The sequence below is a fragment of the Pinus tabuliformis genome, chromosome 5_1 (assembly GCF_031772625.1).
Source record: "Pinus tabuliformis cultivar Carrire ecotype Pingquan chromosome 5_1, CPIR1, whole genome shotgun sequence".
NCBI classification, from domain to species: Eukaryota; Viridiplantae; Streptophyta; class Pinopsida; order Pinales; family Pinaceae; genus Pinus; species Pinus tabuliformis.
The window spans coordinates 706,690,578-706,709,558 of NC_142305.1; the positions used below are offsets into that span (position 1 = coordinate 706,690,578).

Sequence of the window (18,981 nt, forward strand, 5' to 3'; positions counted from 1 at the left end):
CACTCAAATAGATAAAGAAACAAGAGGGGTGACGTGCTGGATTGGTTGGCAGCTATATTACACTTAGGGAACATTGAATTTGCTTCAGGCAGACAACATGATTCCTCAACACTGAAGGACCAGACATCTGCTTTTCATCCAAAAAGCAGCAGAGCTTTTCATGTAAGTATTGTGTAAATTGAAAGCATCATAAAGTTAACGATTGATTGTGTATACCTTGCAAACAAATGTTTGAAGAAGCTACATGGATATAGCATTAGAGATACCAATCAATACTCTGTAAACAACTAGTCAGAAAGGCTACAAATGTATGGTTTTAGAGATTAACTTTCCTTCATGCAATAGTCAATGTTTACCAAAAGTCACAAGTATGAATTAAGATCACTGTCTCAAAAGAGTGAGTGAATGTACAAGCTCTGTGAATCAAACAACAGAAGTTGAATATGCAAGTTTTGTAAATTAGGCAACCACAAAAATTAAATATGCATACTCTGTTTCACATCAATACAACAGGAATCAAATAATATTATCACAGTGTTTGCATTAAAGTTACATCCAACTAATGGTTCCAAATCTCTATTAGTTTGATGCAACTCGGGTCACTAGACATAAAGAAGCTTAAGGTCCAATAAGAGACATTCTAATATATGTGCTGACTCAGAGAAGGCATCCCTGGTGACTAAATGCGGAAGAAAGCACCACTATGGTACTCAATGCAATATATAGATGATTGAAGGCATTCCGCAATGGTACTTGCGGTACAATATAAATTAGAAGCAGATATGCAACCCAGAAGTGATGAGATGGGTGACGAAGAGCAATATCCATTGCTTAGAAGCATGTAATCAACCCAGATTGTGACACGCCCACTTGCAAGAAGTAACACGCTCGCTTGAAACAGCGACAAAACGAAGCAGTTATCTTGCCCAGGAAAGTATCTTGAAGATGCAACCATACCATGCAGCCAAGAGCCGATGTAGAAATTGATGACCATGTCCATGTTCAATCCGGAAGTGAAAAGAATGCTTGGAAGTGCAACCGTACCATGTAATAAGTGCCAATCATATGTTCAATGAACATCGGAAGCAAGACGTGAGCAGAATACAGTACAGTGGACGCCAATGCAACAAATGAGAAAATATTAATAACATTTGTTGCAGCCTTGGGACTTAAGAAAAAGCTTCCCATAAAGATTTACCACACGGACAACCATCCGATTTCCAGATTTAAATATGAAACAAATTTAGTTGAGTTCTGTAAATCTTAGAGACAAAGCATAAAAATTATACACACAGGATCCTTAAATCAGAAGTCAAACCACAGCAGTTATCACACTAGAATATGACATAACACACACCACTCAGCAGATTAGCAAACCACTCAAATAGATAAAGAAACAAGAGGGGTGACGTGCTGGATTGGTTGGCAGCTATATTACACTTAGGGAACATTGAATTTGCTCCAGGCAAAGAACATGATTCCTCAACACTGAAGGACCAGACATCTGCTTTTCATCCAAAAAGCAGCAGAGCTTTTCATGTAAGTATTGTGTAAATTGAAAGCATCATAAAGTTAACGATTGATTGTGTATACCTTGCAAACAAATGTTTGAAGAAGCTACAGGGATATGGCATTAGAGATACCAATCAATACTCTGTAAACAACTAGTCAGAAAGGCTACACATGTATGGTTTTAGAGATTAACTTTCCTTCATGCAATAGTCAATGTTTACCAAAAGTCACAAGTATGAATTAAGATCACTGTCTCAAAAGAGTGAGTGAATGTACAAGCTCTGTGAATCAAACAACAGAAGTTGAATATGCAAGTTTTGTAAATTAGGCAACCACAAAAATTAAATATGCATACTCTGTTTCACATCAATACAACAGGAATCAAATAATATTATCACAGTGTTTGCATTTAAGTTACATCCAACTAATGGTTCCAAATCTCTATTAGTTTGATGCAACTCGGGTCACTAGACATAAAGAAGCTTAAGGTCCAATAAGTGTAGGTTAAACCACAATACTCAACAGGCTTGTTAACTTATTCAACAAGAACTGAAGATCTCATTATGTGATTTACTAACCCCCAAGTTACAATTGAAGGGTCTCGAATATCCAAGGCTCTGTTATACATATAATGTGACAGAGGACACTGAGTTTTGAGAGATCTCCAGCTCTTGTGTCACTATTGACTCAAGAGCTGTAGATCTAGCTCTCGTTTTATGATATCTCTGTACCAACACTTCATCAAAACATTACCTATTGATAACAACATTGAAACTCTAAACCAAAGCTCAGAAACAAAGTGTTGAAAGAGTGAGACACCTCAGAGCATATGAAAGAATATTATTATAACTTCTGATCAGTGTTCACACAAAGAAGTATATAATGCTTCCCATAAAGATTTACCACACGGACAACCATCGGATTTGCAGATTTAAATATGAAACAAATTTAGCTGAGTTCTGTAAACCTTAGAGACAAAGCATAAAAATTATACACACAGGATCCTTAAATCAGAAGTCAAACCACAGCAGTTATCACACTAGAATATGACATAACACACACCACTCAGCAGATTAGCAAACCACTCAAATAGATAAAGAAACAAGAGAGGTGACGTGCTGGACTGGTTGGCAGCTATATTACACTTAGGGAACATTGAATTTGCTCCAGGTAGAGAACATGATTCCTCAACACTGAAGGACCAGACATCTGCTTTTCATCCAAAAAGCAGCAGAGCTTTTCATGTAACTATTGTGTAAATTGAAAGCATCCAAAAAGGATATGGCATTAGAGATACCAATCAATCTATTCATCAATTCAATTAATGGGTTACTTAGCATGTATAATCACCACTCAACCCTCTGTAAAATCAAGAAAATAAAAGAATGGACTCAGATCTGCTTAACGTGCTATTAATTCAACCAAATGCATTAATTTTCTGAAGAGGCACTGCACGCATAAATGAAAATATCCTCTCTCTGATCTAATATCCTCACAAACTCATATGCACACTCCAAAAAATATCCTAGTTCTTGAACCTGATATCAAGACTGGAAATACTATGCTATCAATAGCAATGCAAGAAGGAAACCAAAGGCAAAGCACTCTATGACCCTAGGAATACAATCAATACCTTGCAAACAAATGTTTAACGAAGCTACAGGGATATGGCATTAGAGATACCAATCAATCTATTCATCAATTCAACAAGAACTGAAGATCTCATTATGTGATTTACTAACCCCCAAGTTACAATTGAAGGGTCTCGAATATCCAAGGCTCTGTTATACATATAATGTGACAGAGGACACTGAGTTTTGAGAGATCTCCAGCTCTTGTGTCACTATTGACTCAAGAGCTGTAGATCTAGCTCTCGTTTTATGATATCTCTATACCAACACTTCATCAAAACATTACCTATTGATAACAACATTGAAACCCTAAACCAAAGCTCAGAAACAAAGTGTTGAAAGAGTGAGACACCTCAGAGCATATGAAAGAATATTATTATAACTTCTGATCAGTGTTCACACAAAGAAGTATATAATGCTTCCCATAAAGATTTACGACACGGACAACCATCGGATTTCCAGATTTAAATATGAAACAAATTTAGCTGAGTTCTGTAAATCTTAGAGACAAGGCATAAAAATTATACACACAGGATCCTTAAATCAGAAGTCAAACCACAGCAGTTATCACACTAGAATATGACATAACACACACCACTCAGCAGATTAGCAAACCACTCAAATAGATAAAGAAACAAGAGAGGTGACGTGCTGGATTGGTTGGCAGCTATATTACACTTAGGGAACATTGAATTTGCTCCAGGCAGAGAACATGATTCCTCAACACTGAAGGACCAGACATCTGCTTTTCATCCAAAAAGCAGCAGAGCTTTTCATGTAAGTATTGTGTAAATTGAAAGCATCATAAAGTTAACGATTGATTGTGTAGGCATTTTGTTGAAGGAATCTTCATAGCACACTTCATTATTGCTCTAACTGATGTCAGAGTAAGCCTCTAAAATATCGTGACAAACTCATATGCACACTCCAAAAAATATCCTAGTTCTTGAACCTAATATCAAGACTGGAAATACTATGTTATCAATAGCAATGCAAGAAGGAAACCAAAGGCAAAGCACTCTATGACCCTAGGAATACAATCAATACCTTGCAAACAAATGTTCAATATCCTCACAAACTCATATGCACACTCCAAAAAATATCCTAGTTCTTGAACCTAATATCAAGACTGGAAATACTATGCTATCAATAGCAATGCAAGAAGGAAACCAAAGTAGCATGTATATGTGATATGTGTGAGAGCAAAGTAAAGAAATACAAGCATGCAATTGTAAAAGAATTCAGAACTTACAGGCCAAAAAACTGTAAATAAAGCAATGTTCAGTAGCATATCCTAGAACCCTGGAGTGGAAGCGCGAAATAACAAGCCGTAACGACGAAATCATGTATAAGCTTCTTATATAAGAAGAAAATTACGTTACACGTAGCCCCACGCTGCATGCACAATGTCACCTGGAATGAAATCTGTACACAAGAAATGTAACCCTCATCAAATCAGTCTATGTGAGGGCGCAACAGATGTTAAGCATATCCCCTGAATCACCCTAACCCACGTCAAATCAGCTAAGCTGATGGTCCAATGAAAATACCTTCCGAATTTCTTATAACGCTAGGTCTTCCTTCTCAACCGCATTTGCCAACCTCATCCTTCGACTCCAACCATCTGCTTCTCAACGCGCACTCCCATTTCTCGTTCTGCGCCACACCGATCCTGTTCCCGTCTCTTACACGTGAAATACGAAATTCCCAATCCTCTGTAGCATACGTTTCAATCTCTGTATACCCGATGTACACAACCAGAAACCTGCCTGGCCCCGGAAAAAAAAGTAACTGATCAGGCGTTCGATCCCTCCATGCTTGCTCGACCCATTCAACTATTTCCGGGGGAATGTTATTGAAGTCCGCTTCGTGACTCACAACTCCCAGCCTGAAATCCATCGTTGTCTGCCCTTCTCTACAGAAGGTCACGAACCCATGTCTCTTTGCTCGACTTCGAATTCTCGTAATTACTGGCCTTTCTTCGGAACTGGTTAGGGGTTCTGGTTCGCTCGTCCCCATGCCTTTCTGTAGGTATCGATCTCGTCTTGCAAACCTCAAGTCCTGGGTGGTCTTTTTTTCCAGAAAGGAAATCAGTGCCTTGCAATTCGTTTTCGATTTGCTATCCACCCTCGTGCTGGATTTTCCCCCGGCATCTCTAGCTCGCTCGCTTGATGGGCATCGTCATACGATGCAAACTGTCGATAGTTTCCAAAATTGTCATCGAAGTCCCAGACTTCGCTAATAGATTTAAAATCAGCCTTCTCCTCAGGAGACTGGCGTGCTTCGTCCATCACATTCGTAAGAGGGCTCAAAGGAATGCCGAGCTCGTCATCTGAAGCCCCCAACAGATAAAACAGATCATCCCCCAAGTCCGAAGCTAGGGTTCCACCTTCTTGGCCGCTAGGAATATCGGACGACGCCAAATTATGCCCAGAATTTGATGGACAAGAAGTGAAAGGAGGCGTGCCCATCTCTTCCTCCAGGCTTTTCATGACCTCATTTATGACCTCCTCACTGGCAGCCCATTCGTCTTCTTCTTGTGACAGGGTTTTGTCTAATTGACAAAACCGCTCTGTTTCTTCGCCGTGGAAGCGTTTCGCCTCCTGCACGTCAGTGGAGACCGGCAGAGCTTCCGGCTCTCGGTCGCGTTTTCTGAGCGTCTGAGTCATCATCATAGAAAGATGATATTTGAACCCTGAACGCAGAAGTGGCGCAGGAACTATAAGGGGATGATAGCTCGGCTTTAGCGAATAATTGTTTATACTGCTATAGAAGCCGATATGGATAACTGAGCGGATACGAATATAGGAGCGGATTAAAGGATTACCGATATAAATCTATGCATAACATCATTTCACAAGTTACATGCAAAAGCTATGTTTGAGCTGCGCGGAAGTTGAACAGTCTGGCATGGGAAGGGGTCTTGTGACCTAGGGTTTTTGACCTCTGTATGTGGTTGGGCATGCGCCCCACTTTCCCAACCAAAAACCCCATTGCAGAACCAGAAACCCGTCGTTTTCAGCTATGAACCCGCCTGCTCTTCAAATGCTTCGCACAAAACCGCCCCTTCCAATTGACCTAGGGTTTTTGACCTCTGTATGTGGTTGGGCATGCGCCCCACTTTCCAAACCAAAAACCCCATTGCAGAACCAGGAACCCGTCGTTTTCAGATATGAACCCGTTTTTCGCGGATGCCACAATGGAAAACGGAATGCAAAGAGTGACACTGGTTTACCAGTGAAAGATACTGAGGCAACACACCGCCTGCTCTTCAAATGCTTCGCACAAAACCGCCGAGCCGGTAGGCGGACACCTCCCGCCATGCAAACCTTGAGCATACGGCCGACACCTGCAAAAGAACAAGCAAACCTTAGCATATGTATGCCCATTTGTACTTAACATTAAACATTAAGGAATTAATGTTAGCATTAAAACGAAACCGCACACGGTCAGGGCCACTCGATTGTGCGTAAATACGAGTTTAAGCTATGCTCCGGCCTCTTCCGCCTCGGGAAGAGGCCAAATAAGATGGCGAAGGATGGCGAAAGAGTGAGTGCAAACGAAACTTAGCATATCCCCGCTCTAACCGCCGTATAACAGAGAAGGGCAGGGGTCAACTAATGCTAAGTCGGGGTCCTATCGATTACTATAGTCCCTGCCGGATGCCAGATGGCAGGGACTAATAAGAAAAACAACAATAACAACAAAATGAGCAAGTAATTAAAGCTATTAATCCTTTTTACTCGTGGCTTTCTCCCTTTTCCATATATGGTTCATAACTTTAATCACTTACTTTATTTTATTTCAATTATATTCTTAACTACTTTTTACTTATGATTCCTTGTTCATAACTTTAGTCATTTACTTTATTTTATTTCCATTGTGTTAAATATTTTTAATTAAGATATTATAAAAATCCAAAATATTTATAATCTTATACCATTTTTTATTTTTTATATTATTTTTTCGTATAAATAAAAAATGTAAATTAAGTTGTTAGCCCATTGAAAGCAAAGAAAATCATAAAGTTTTCCCACAATTTAATTAGCTTACAACAAAAAAAATTAGTAACTACAAACAAAATGACTAATTTTTCTTTTCATAAGTTTCAAGGTCTTCTGAGGTCGTATGTCAAAGGATTTGCCAAAAACCTCAGGGCATGGTTGAAGCGTGAACAAATTAGACTTCGAGGTGGAACCAAAACCTTTGTTGTATGGTAGTAGCATGAAGACATCAAAGTGCTAGGTAGAAACGACGTTGATTTCCCAATTCTAGTATGAACTTATAACGCTTTTGTAAGGTTTGTGATTTGCAGCGAGAGAAAAACTCATTAAATTAGATTAGAGGTGGATTTTATTGGGAGTCTAGGAACAGTCCACGGGATGAAGTTAACATTATTATACTGGTAAGCTTGTGACAAAATGTGATTAAAAATTAGGAAAGTACATTGTAACATAACTAGTTATATAAAAATACATTGTAGGGATGATCTCTGAGTTGTTTTGATTAAGAGATTCTTGTCTGTAACGTCCCTCTCGGGTGTGCTCAGCTGATCAATTTCAAAACATGTTCCTTTGATTCCTTTCACTGACTGTTTGGTCAATTTGAAGAACCTTTTCCTTTGATTCCTCTGCTTGGGCTGAAGTGTTTCCTTTGAGGCAATATGCTATTATAATCGAAGGTGGCAGTTCTGCCCGTCCTTTTCTCAAGGAGAAAACTATGTATTCAGTTGCAGAGCGTTTATTACAGTACTGTTAAAGCATATGTACGTTTTAACATTACATCTAGCCCTGTATATCTGAAGGGCCCTTATTACGGCACCATATGCACCTCTAACAATGCCTTTGTTTTAATGTATGTAATACAAACTGCACAGGTAGGTGCAAATTGTTATAATTTTTTTAACTTCCAAAATTAACAGTTAAATTTTTTAAATAGGAATAAACCCATAAGATTAAAATAGCTCAAGTACATAAATTTCTACAAATCAAAATAAAATAGATTGTTATGTATATATTAGCACATTGGGATCTTTAATGAGTATATATTGTTTATGTTTTAAAGCGGCCCATTCCATTCCGTTATGGCAAATCCCTAACATACAATCAACCATCGTTAGCGCATTGTCAATCAGTTACTGTTAAACCGTCATTCCAGTTCCTGGCAAGAAATCATTCGGAAATACTCCAAGGGTGTATTGGTTTACAACTATGGTTCAGTTCGCATAAAAATGTTTAGAAGGTCAACATCATCACATCTCTTCTTGATATCACTCTCTCTTTCGTCTGTTGTCTGGTTTTCGATGGCGGCTCATGCCACGGTCGCTTGCGGGTTGTTGGAAGGCAAATCGTGCGAAGAGGAAGGAATTTAGAACCAGCTGTGCACGACCCTTGGCAGTAAGTGAACCTAAAGCTGTAGTCAGCAGGCTTATCTAATTGCCAGAAAAGTATCCTGGGCACTAAAATTAACGCCTTGATTTGTCGAGAAGCATGGCTGTTTTCAAAATCTATTTATTTTGGATTTGATCGTGCTTGAGAACTGTTAAAATAGAATTTAATGTCACAAGATAAATCGTATCTAGAGATTAGTTAATTGAGTGATTAGTTGATTTATTCCATTGATATTTATAAAAGGTAGTTAGGTAACTTATGGTTATTAATTAAATCTAATTTGAATCTTCTAGCCATTGAGCCACAATTTGTGATGAAGGGAGAAATATACTCATTCCAGTGTTATTAGGGGTTAATAAGGAGATATATTTGAGAAACCATAGCCATTGTGAACCACAATTTGAGACGAGGGAGAAAGGTGCTCATGGGTACAAAGCGATTTGTAATTATTTTTATAAACCCATTTACATAATGAATGTAGGCCTTGAATTTTTCTTAAATAAGTTTTGGTAAATAAGTTTGGTCAAATCAACAACAGTCACATTCTATTCTAGTGGTTTTCATTTTGCTGAGAACACAATTTTAATCTAAGTCAAGGAAAAGGCCATTCTTTTTAAAATATAAAAAAATTAAAAAGGAGTCCGTTAGAACTTTAAAAAGAGGGTATTATTTTTTAAGTGTTTTGCAAGAATATTAGAGTATTTTTTTTGCATTATAAGTCATTTAAATGGCCTCCTAAGTAATATAGGGAAAACACAAGGACCAATTTTTGTTGTCATGAATTATTAGTTTGGCCTCTAAGAGTGGATCCCTGTCTTCAAGTCTAGGAATATTGGGAACTAATAGAGAATAAATTCTTAGAGTCTGATTAAGTGGTTCCACAAGCCATGACACCCAACGAATTAGTTTGTAGAAATGAAAGAGTAAAAGAACAAGGTCAAAATTTTGATCCATAGTTTAGTGGATGATTGGATTTTTCCAAAGCTAATAAGAGCATCTAGTGCAAAGGAAGTCTCAGATATTTTAGAGTTAGCTTATCAAGGCAATGAAAAAAGACAATAATGTTTTGAACAAGTGGGAGAGAATTTGAGAACTTTAAGATGAAGGTAATGGAGAAAATTAATAAGTTTATTACTGAAGTGATGGGAGTTGTGAAGAAAACTCGGTTTCATGAAGATTATAATTAAGATCAAAGAATTGTTTCAAAATTCCTCATAAACCTGCTAAAGAAATTTGAAATAATTGTCATTGTCATAGAGGAGCCCAAAGATAGTAGAATAAATGATGTGATCTCTTTTATCCCATGAATCAATAATGAATATAGAAGACGAATCTTTAAAACATGCATTGAAAACTCGGGAATATATTGGAAGAGGAAGAGATAGATGAAGCAAAGGAAGAGGTTAAAGAGGTAGATGTAGTCATCACGCATAAGAAAGAATAACATCAAAGTAGTAAAATCAACATAAACAATTTTATAATCAGAGGGGGAGAAGTAGAAGATGGATAGACAAATCCAAAGTATAATACTGTTAATATATTATTTTTGGACACTATAAAAAGGCAAAGTTAATATCTCCAACTTGAGGAAGGAGCATAAGAGACAATGTTCATCTCATGTAAAATAACTTTAGAAAATAGAACAATAACATTTGGTTATTCGACAGTGGTTGCAACAATCATATGATAGATAACAAAAAGTTGTTTTCATGCATTGGTAGAATTTTGAAGTATGAAATTAGTTTAGGGGATGATTATAAGTTGAAACCTTAGAAAAAGGTGTTGTATTTTCCTTAACCAAGAAAATTGAGAAGAAAGACACGTTTGATGTCTTTTATGTACCCAATCATACACATAAGTTGTTAAGTATACATCGATTGAGTCAACATGGCTATGACGCTAGATTAAGGGACTCCAAATGCACAATCTTAGATATATCACCTAGTAGAAAGATGGTTGGAAGGTTCAAATGACCAAGAATGGAATGTTTTCATTAAACCTAAGAAGTGTAAATATGTTATAGTGATATGCACATCATTTCTCATGTACAGATGAAACCTAATTGTGGAATTTTAGGTATGGTCACCTACCTTTTAGGTGTCCTAGCCTCCTACAAAATTAGTCAATGTTTAAAGAAATTCCTATCTTGAATGAACAAATTAGCCGTTATGAAATTTGGGCTCTTGGAAAACATTATAGGCATAACTTTCCAAAAGCCTCCTACTATATAATTGAGTCACCAATAAATTTGTTGTTAGGTCCTTATAATACTAGTGTATTCCCTTATTATTATTGTCATTGTACCCCTTATTGTTATTGTTGTGTCCTTACATTATTATTGTTATGTCGGCTTTGATTATATTGTGACCCCTTAGTCTCCTATATATAGAAAGGCGGTCTTGTCATTTATATCATCCAAGAATTGTTCATTTGTGTAATGTAAAGGAGGTTTTCCCCTTGAAGAGGCTACGTTTGAAGTCGTTGATCTATCTCTTTCTTATATTTTGTGAGCTGGTTGCATAACAATTAGTATCAAAGGCTTTGGATTCTACGGTTTCACTGCTTCAAACAGGTCATCGTGGAATTTTCCCTACAAATATTTTCCTACGAAGCTTCAGAAGTGGAAATTAAAACCCATTTGAGATGAAATCACGATGAACCATGTGACTTAATTTCAGATCCTGTCTCGCTATATTTTTGGATATATGAACTGAGGAAGTTAGGGTTTTTTCAGTCTCCCAAATTGGATCTCAAACAAGTCACCTTGGGAAAATCGTCATAAATTTCTCTTTGAGAATCTAATTCAATTTTCATAAAAAGTGACAAAAATAAGATGAACTATAGTGAGTTGGGTATTGTTTTCAGAACCTAAGGTCGAAATAATGACATGTAGCACACCGTACAAGTGCGCTCTACTGAATTAGTCTATGATTAGGTCATCGCGAGAGATTGGGCATAATGCTTTCTTAGAGAATCTAATTGCAATCAAACTTGTGAAGTTGGAAAGAAGACTCAAAGGGCTATCATAGGCCAAAATTTCAGAACTTGGAGATCCAAAATTATAGTGTTATAGGCATTTCAAGGTCGAGCTCATACAAAGCGGAAATAAAATGTGTAGTTTTTTTTTCAAATTTGCATAAGCCTTGTTTGAGAAAGTAGTTTGAAGTGATTCAAAGGGCATTGTGAAGAATAATTATTATTCATTGATGACCCAAAGAAAGAAAATGGAAACACCTAGTAAGCAACCTGAAATCTCTACTATGATACATGAAGAAGAGGAAGAAATGCGACATGATATATCAAAATTATGAGACCAAGTGCAACAAATTTCGCTCTCACAAAAAGTAACTGAAGATAAGATGGATGGTTTAAAGAATGGAATGGAAGCTAAGATGTATGACAAGGAAGCTAAGATGGATGGTGTAGAAGCAAAACTTAAAGGAAACATGGAAGATTTGAAGATAGATTTGACAAAGTTGCTATAAGAAATACTTACTAATGGCGAAAGGGTAGTAAAGGAAACTCGTGATGAGAACAAAAGAAATGCTAGTCAGGATTTCATAGACTCTAATGTTAGATTAAAGACCCACCATGTTCCAAATATTGATATGAGGAACTTTGATGACAAGGATCCCGTAACATGGATACTATAGATGGAGCAATATTTCGATCTCCATAATGTGCAAAGCACACAAAAGGTACGCATTAGAACTTTATATTTGGAACCCAATCAGTTTGTATGGTATCGATGGCTTTGTTCTCGTAAACAAATTGTCACTTGGGAAATTTTATGGAAGAAATGATAAAACATTATGAGGATACAAAAAGCAACACATTTTTTAGCCAATTGATAAATCTCAAACAAAAGGGTTCAATGATGGAGCACATTGAGGACTTCCAAAAATTGAATATAAGGGTAAAAGATATTCCAAAGGAGCATAAGATTGATGCCTTCATAGTGATTTTAAAGGATAAAATCGAACATGAGGTTCGCCTTTGGGAACCTAATTCATTGGAGAAGACATTCAGGTTGGAAAGAAAAATTGAAAGAAAAATTATGGTAACAAGGAAGCCTACCACTCACAACTATAAAGATGGAAGTGTTGTTGCCCCTAGCCTTCCACAACCTACAAGGTTGACACTCCAACAATTGGAAGAAAAAACAAAAAAAGAGCTTTGTTACAGTTGTCATAGAAAATACATTAAAGGTCATAAGTGTGTTGAGAAGAAATTATTTTATATAGATTTTGAAGAGGAGGAAGAAAAGGAACAAGAAACATCAAAAGAAGAGGATACACACCAGGAACAAACCCTAGAGAAAGAAGAAATGAATCCAACCATATCTTGTAATGCATTTAATGGAATTACCACTCCTCAAACTATCAAGATAGAAGGACATATGAAGAAGAAAAAGATAATAGTGTTGATTGATTCGGGCAGTACCTATAATTTTATTCATTGTAAGATAGCCAATGAATTTAATTGCTTCCTATATCTAGCACTAGAGTGTCAATTTATGGTTGCAAATGGAGGAACCATAAATTGCTATGGAAAGTGCCATAATATAAAGCTATTCATGGGAGAATATGTGTTGAATAGTCCAATGCTTTCCATTCCAATGGGTGGTTTTGATGTTGTACTATGAGTCCAATGGCTATAAACTTTGGGTATGATAACTTTTAATTTTCAAGAAATTTTCTTGAAATTTGATTCGGAAGGAAAGGAGCTCAACAAGCTCATTATTAAATATAAATTTCGCATTCCTATCATTGATGAATTATTGGATGAATTGCATGGAGCAATTTACTTCACCAAGTTAGACCTTCATTCAGGATATCATCAAATCAGAATGAAGACTGAAGACATTCCGAAAACAACATTTAGAACTCATGAGGGTCATTATGAATTTTTGGTCATACCTTTTGGCCTTATCAATGCACCTTATACATTTCAAAGTTTGATGAATTCCATTTTCAAACCCTTCCTTAGAAAATTTGTGTTAGTATTGTTTGATGATATACTAATTTACAGCAAGTCTTGGAAGGGTCATGTTCAACATGTTGATAGAGTGATCAAACTATTGGAGGAGAAACAATTAAATGAAAAAACCTCCAAATGTTTCTTTGGAGTACAAAAGGTGGAATGTTTGGGTCGTATTGTATCTCATGAAGGTGTTAAGGTAGACGCTAGTAAAATTAAAGCCATTAAGGAATGGAAAATCCTCACATCCATAAAGCATCTACGAGGATTTCTCAGGTTGACAGGGTATTATCGCAAGTTTGTTAACAATCGTGGGAGAATAGTGACACCTCTAAGAACATTACTGAAGAAAAGATGCATTTTCTTGGACTTGAGAAGCAATGAAGGCCTTTGAACTTCTTAAAGAGGCAACGTGCCAAGCACCGGTCTTAGCTACATCAAACTTGACAAAAACCTTTATTGTGGAATGTGATGCCTCAGGAAATGGAATTGGTGTTGTTTTAATGCAAGAAGAAAGACGCATTTCTTTCAAAAGTCATCCAATCAAAGGAAAATATTTACACAAAGCTATTTATGAGGAGGAATTGTTGGCAATACTACATGCACTTGAGAAATGACGACCTTACCTAATGGAAAGACACTTCAAGGTAAAAACATATCATGATAGTCTTAAATACTTTTTAGAAAAAAGATTATCTTCAAAAGAGCAGTGAAAATGGGTCACAAAGATGTTGGGTTATGACTTTGAAATCATCTACAAAAAAGGGAAGAAAAATGTTGTTGCAAATGCACTCTCAAGAAAGGATCAGAATGTGGAAGCATTGCTTTGTGCCATTTTTATTATACAACCATATTGGATAAATGAAGCAAGAGATGAATGGAAGAATGACGAAGAAGTGTGGGCACTCGTTGAAAAGTTGCAGCAAGATCCCAATACATCTGATACATTTAGCTAGAAAAATGATTCGTTATGCTACAAAGATCGCTTATACCTCGATGAAAATTCCCAACTCAAACAAAATATTATTAGGGAATTGCACACATCTCCCTTAGGAGGGCATTCAGGATTTAAAAAAAATTACCATAGGGTTGAGAAGGAATTTTTTTGGGATGGTCTTAAATTTGATATTCAGAAGTTTGTGGCGGAATGTTTGGTTTTCTAACAAAATAAAGTTGAGACAATTAAGAACCCAGGTCTATTACAACCTTTATCCATTCCAAGTTAACGTTGGGAGGAGGTTTCAATGGATTTTATCATAGATTTACCCAAGTCCTAAGGAAAGAGTGTCATCATGATGGTAGTTGATAGAATTACCAATTATGCACACTTTTGTGCATTATCTCATCCATTTAAAGCCAGTACAATTGCTACTACATTTATGGAAACAATTTAAAAGCTACATAAAAACCCAAAGATCATTGTAAGTGATAGAGATCCTATTTTCACTGGAAATTTTTGGACAAAATTATTTTGTTGTCTGGGTACTCAGTTAGCTCATAGATCATCTTATCATCCTCAATCTGATGGGCAAACTGAGATAGTGAACAAATGTTTGGAAGGATATCTTTGTTGCTTTGTATTTGATAAACATACACAATGGGTCAAATGGTTCTCTAGCTGAATGGTGGTATAACACTTCCTTCCATACGACATCAAAAATGACCCCATTTATGGCACTTTATGGATATCACCCACCATCCATCACATCATATTTAAGAGAAAATTATAAGGTTGAAGTAGTGGAAGATCACATCGAGCATCAACAAAAAGTTCTCCAACTCTTAAAGGATAACCTCACTTTGGCACAGAATAGGATGAAACAATAGGAAGATCAACATCGTAGCAAAAGAAGTTTTGATGTAGGCGACTGGGTATTTCTATGGCTACAACCATACAAACAAATGTCCCTCAAGCAATCTAGGAAGGATAATAGTGGTAAATTCTTCTTATACAATTCTTCACATTTACTTTTAAACTTCTCCACCTCCCCATTCATGCTGCCAGCTTTCTCTTTTATTTGCACTATAATCCTATGCTTCCTTTCTATGTGATATTCTCTAGCCCTCAAACAGAAATGTTTGAAGCTTTCTTTTCTAACTTCTCCTTTAGCCATATTATTTAGGAAATTGACTATTACTTCAACTTTCCATGAGGTCGTCTCCACATGTTCTTTGAGCACCTCTACCTCTTTATGAGTTTTCTTAATTATCTCGATATTCTCTAGTACCAACTTTAACTGCTCCCAGTGCTTGTTTACTAGCATAATGATCCTTTCCAAGGTTATCTCCTTAGCCTTGTTGAAAGATATTTTGTTTGCATCACCTTTTGCTTGCAAGAATGAATAGACCTCCAATCTCCTGATGTATTGTTTTTCTTGACAGAGCTCTACTTTTGTTTTCTTCAAATTCTGCCTCGGCTCTAAAGATGAGAATTGTACTCCTTTGAATTCTTCAGGCATGGTCGGTATATTCATTTGTTCAATTAAGCCATGGAGGAATTTATTTATTTTGCGAGATGATGGAGGGGGGCTCTTGGCCCCAAAATTAATACCAAAGCAATATGTCACCTTAGCTTCATCTTTTGTGTCTATGTAATCTCACTGAGAGAAAATGAGGCCATCAAACAGGTTAATCTCGAAGATTCAAGGGACATTAAATCAAATGCCACATGTGTTGGTATCGTGGGAGCGGATTTCAACCAATACTTCTAATTACGTGTCTAAGGTGGTACCATGGCTCATGGGAGTAAGCTTCAGTCTTTATGTCTAATTGACGTAATTTAGAAGATATGAGATCTAATTTAGCGTAACTCTACATTGGAAATTTTAAGACTTTTATGAATTATGAGTCATTTCCTCGAGGTGTGGGGTTTCTTGGAGTCACCTTTTCCACTTTAATGTGCTTTTATAGTAGCCATGCCACGTGTATAGGTAATCTTAGGCGAGACATCCCAGTGATGTCATGCTGCAGTCAGTAGGGTGTGGGGGACATCTGGAACAATTAATTGGCCTGGGGGACATGTGGCATGCTCATGCATAGTTGAGCTCCTCAATATGGAAAGCCTCGAGGTGGTGTAGAGGAAATAAGAGGTTGACATGTGTTCCTCTCTGCAAGCCTTGGCCTGACTAATTATCGTGCAACTTATTGGTGTAAGGTTTGAAGCATTTGTTGGATGGGCTATCTCCTTAGCCTTCAAATCTATGAGGCATCAGTTGCGAGAAAGCCCCCTTGACGTCAAGGTGATGCATTATCATGGAGGGACCACAATGCATGGCAGGTGATGAGAGAGTGGAATGATGATATGGTTGTTGATGTGGGGTTGACATGGTGGATGATGTGGGTGTTGAGGTGAGTGGTACAAAAGATCGATGTGGAGATTGACAAGGAGGAAAATAAGTGATGACAGGGAAATTATGGCGTAATAGTGGGCCATGGGTGACATGGATGACACATGGAAACATTTCGCAGTAGGTGGGCAGTGGAGTTAGAAGGATCAGGAGGCATGTGAGAGGCCTATTGTAACGCCCTGCGGTTGATACCAGCTAGGCGCGCACTCCACCCACTCCATGAAAGAAACTAAGGCATAAAATAGTACGTGGAGAGACCAAGGATGAGGCGCTATGTTGATATGCGCGGGCAGAATGGCGTTCCACACTTATATGGCGAGTTGGGGGAGCTCGTCTAGTCAAGCCGACCGAGGAGCGAAGGCAAATGAAGGATGGATTGTGGGGCGGTCCCGCACCATGGGCGAACCGACATCCAAAGACATTGAGCGATTGTTTGGACGTGGCGGTCGGAGATATGTGGAAGGGTCGGCCAAGGGCACGACCTCCACACAAGGAGGTGTATAAACAAGCGGTGAGGCTGGACATTTGAACCATCGCTCTTCGCACTTGATCTCAACAAGAGATGCGAGGGACAAGAGGTGCAGCGCGGTATTGATACAAGAGATGTGCCCGCCCACCGGGCACGGCTGCACGATGAACTCAGCATAGTGTTGGGTGGACGAAGGCGCGGGTGGAGGGCGTTCTAAGGCGCTTGCCCGCCGGAATGTTGAACGAGTTTTGGGTTATGTTGGTCGTGGGTCGTGCATGGGCGCGCCCGCCCGTTCGGGCAAAGAAAACTTGTGTTGTAATTTGGGTAAGTCGTGGTGAGACCACCATGCACTCTTCCATGGGTGGGTGCCAGACTTGGGTATAACGTCGGTGGAGCTAAGCTCCCGGTCATTGTACAAAAACTCTTCATATATAATAAAAGAATTCTCTTGCATATGAATGTGTTCATGCTGTTGTTCTATGATGTTGTTATATTAATGGTTTCTGCACATTAATATATTATTCATGTTTTATGATGAATGTTAAGGCATAGTTCGTAAAGTAATATAACAATGGTGAATGTTAATTACTTAGGCGGTGCCGCACCCGGCCAATTTAACGAAAAAAGAATTGGGGGTGTGACAGGTGGTATCAGAGGAGGTTCACAGGTGGTGAAGCCGTTGCTTGATGAACGCAGAGAACAGACATGTATGCAGGGAAACGTTATGGAGAAATCGTGGATTAACAGTCTGGGTTTTGTGGACTTGATGGTTCATGGCAAGACCATTCAAGCTTTGGCGGACACGAGGGCCACTCATAACTTCATAACGACACGGTTAGCAAAATAGGTTGGACTAATGATCTTCCCATCGAATGTGGAAGTCAAGGCAGTGAACTCTAGAGCTAAAGTGGCAGGTTTGGCACACGAAGTGCCTGTGCAGATAAAAGACTGGAAGGGTCAGTTGGACTTCACAGTGATGGAGATGAACGACTTCGATATGATACTCGGAAAAGATTTCTTGAAGGGCAACAGGGCTATTGTTGTCCCCTTTTGTAATGAGGTGGTGCTAGTTGGACAGTCACAAACTTGGAATTTTCTCACCCATAGGCAAAGGAGGGAAGTCCAGGTGCAGCATGTTTCTGCACTAAGTTTGGAGAAAGCTATGAAGGAGTCAAATATGGAGACATATGCGGTGATGTTCAAGGATGTCGAAGGTGATGGAGTTGGGACTCCTGTTCCAGCCGAGATTTCTGAGGTACTGACCAAATATGCAGATTTGATGCCTGATGAGCTACCAAAGAAGCTTCCATCAAGGCGTGCAGTGGACCATAGCATTGATCTTGAGCCAGGAAAGCAACCCCCAGCTAAGGCACCTTATCGATTGTCAGGGCCTGAGTTGGAGGAATTGAAACGATAGCTAAAGGAGTTAGCTGATGCAGGTTTCATCAGACCTTCAAGGTCCCCTTATGGAGCTCCGATATTGTTCCAACGAAAGAAGGATTCGAATGAGCTACGTATGTGCTGTGATTATTGTGCATTGAACAAGCAGACGGTAAGGAATATGTATCCTTTGCCATTGGCTGTTGATTGCTTTAACAAGCTTGCGAAAGCCCAAGTGATTTCCAAGATGGACTTGAGGCATGGGTATTATC

The 18,981-nt window shown here is 38.2% G+C and overlaps 1 protein-coding gene and 1 long non-coding RNA gene across 2 annotated transcripts in view; one reads left to right on the plus strand and one right to left on the minus strand.

Annotated features, from left to right (window-relative positions):
• LOC149166883 (uncharacterized) overlaps positions 1-7,559 on the plus strand; it is a 99,497-nt gene extending 91,938 nt beyond the window's left edge. The window contains exon 5 of the long non-coding RNA XR_016260513.1: positions 7,257-7,559. This is a non-coding gene — a long non-coding RNA (uncharacterized LOC149166883). The remainder of the gene's footprint in view (positions 1-7,256) is intronic.
• On the minus strand, positions 4,453-5,186 carry LOC149166884 (uncharacterized). The gene is made up of 2 exons (XM_089431424.1): positions 4,694-5,186; positions 4,453-4,568 (listed from the first exon to the last, which is right to left on the minus strand). Exon 1 carries the CDS (start codon positions 5,160-5,162, stop codon positions 4,728-4,730), a length of 435 nt encoding a protein of 144 aa, XP_089287550.1. The 5' UTR covers positions 5,163-5,186; the 3' UTR covers positions 4,453-4,568; positions 4,694-4,727.
• Positions 7,560-18,981: the final 11,422 nt, after the last annotated feature.

Bases quoted from the DNA above. Each gene is read 5' to 3' on its own strand.
- LOC149166884 (XM_089431424.1), bottom strand. From the start codon at position 5,162: ATGGGGACGAGCGAACCAGAACCCCTAACCAGTTCCGAAGAAAGGCCA.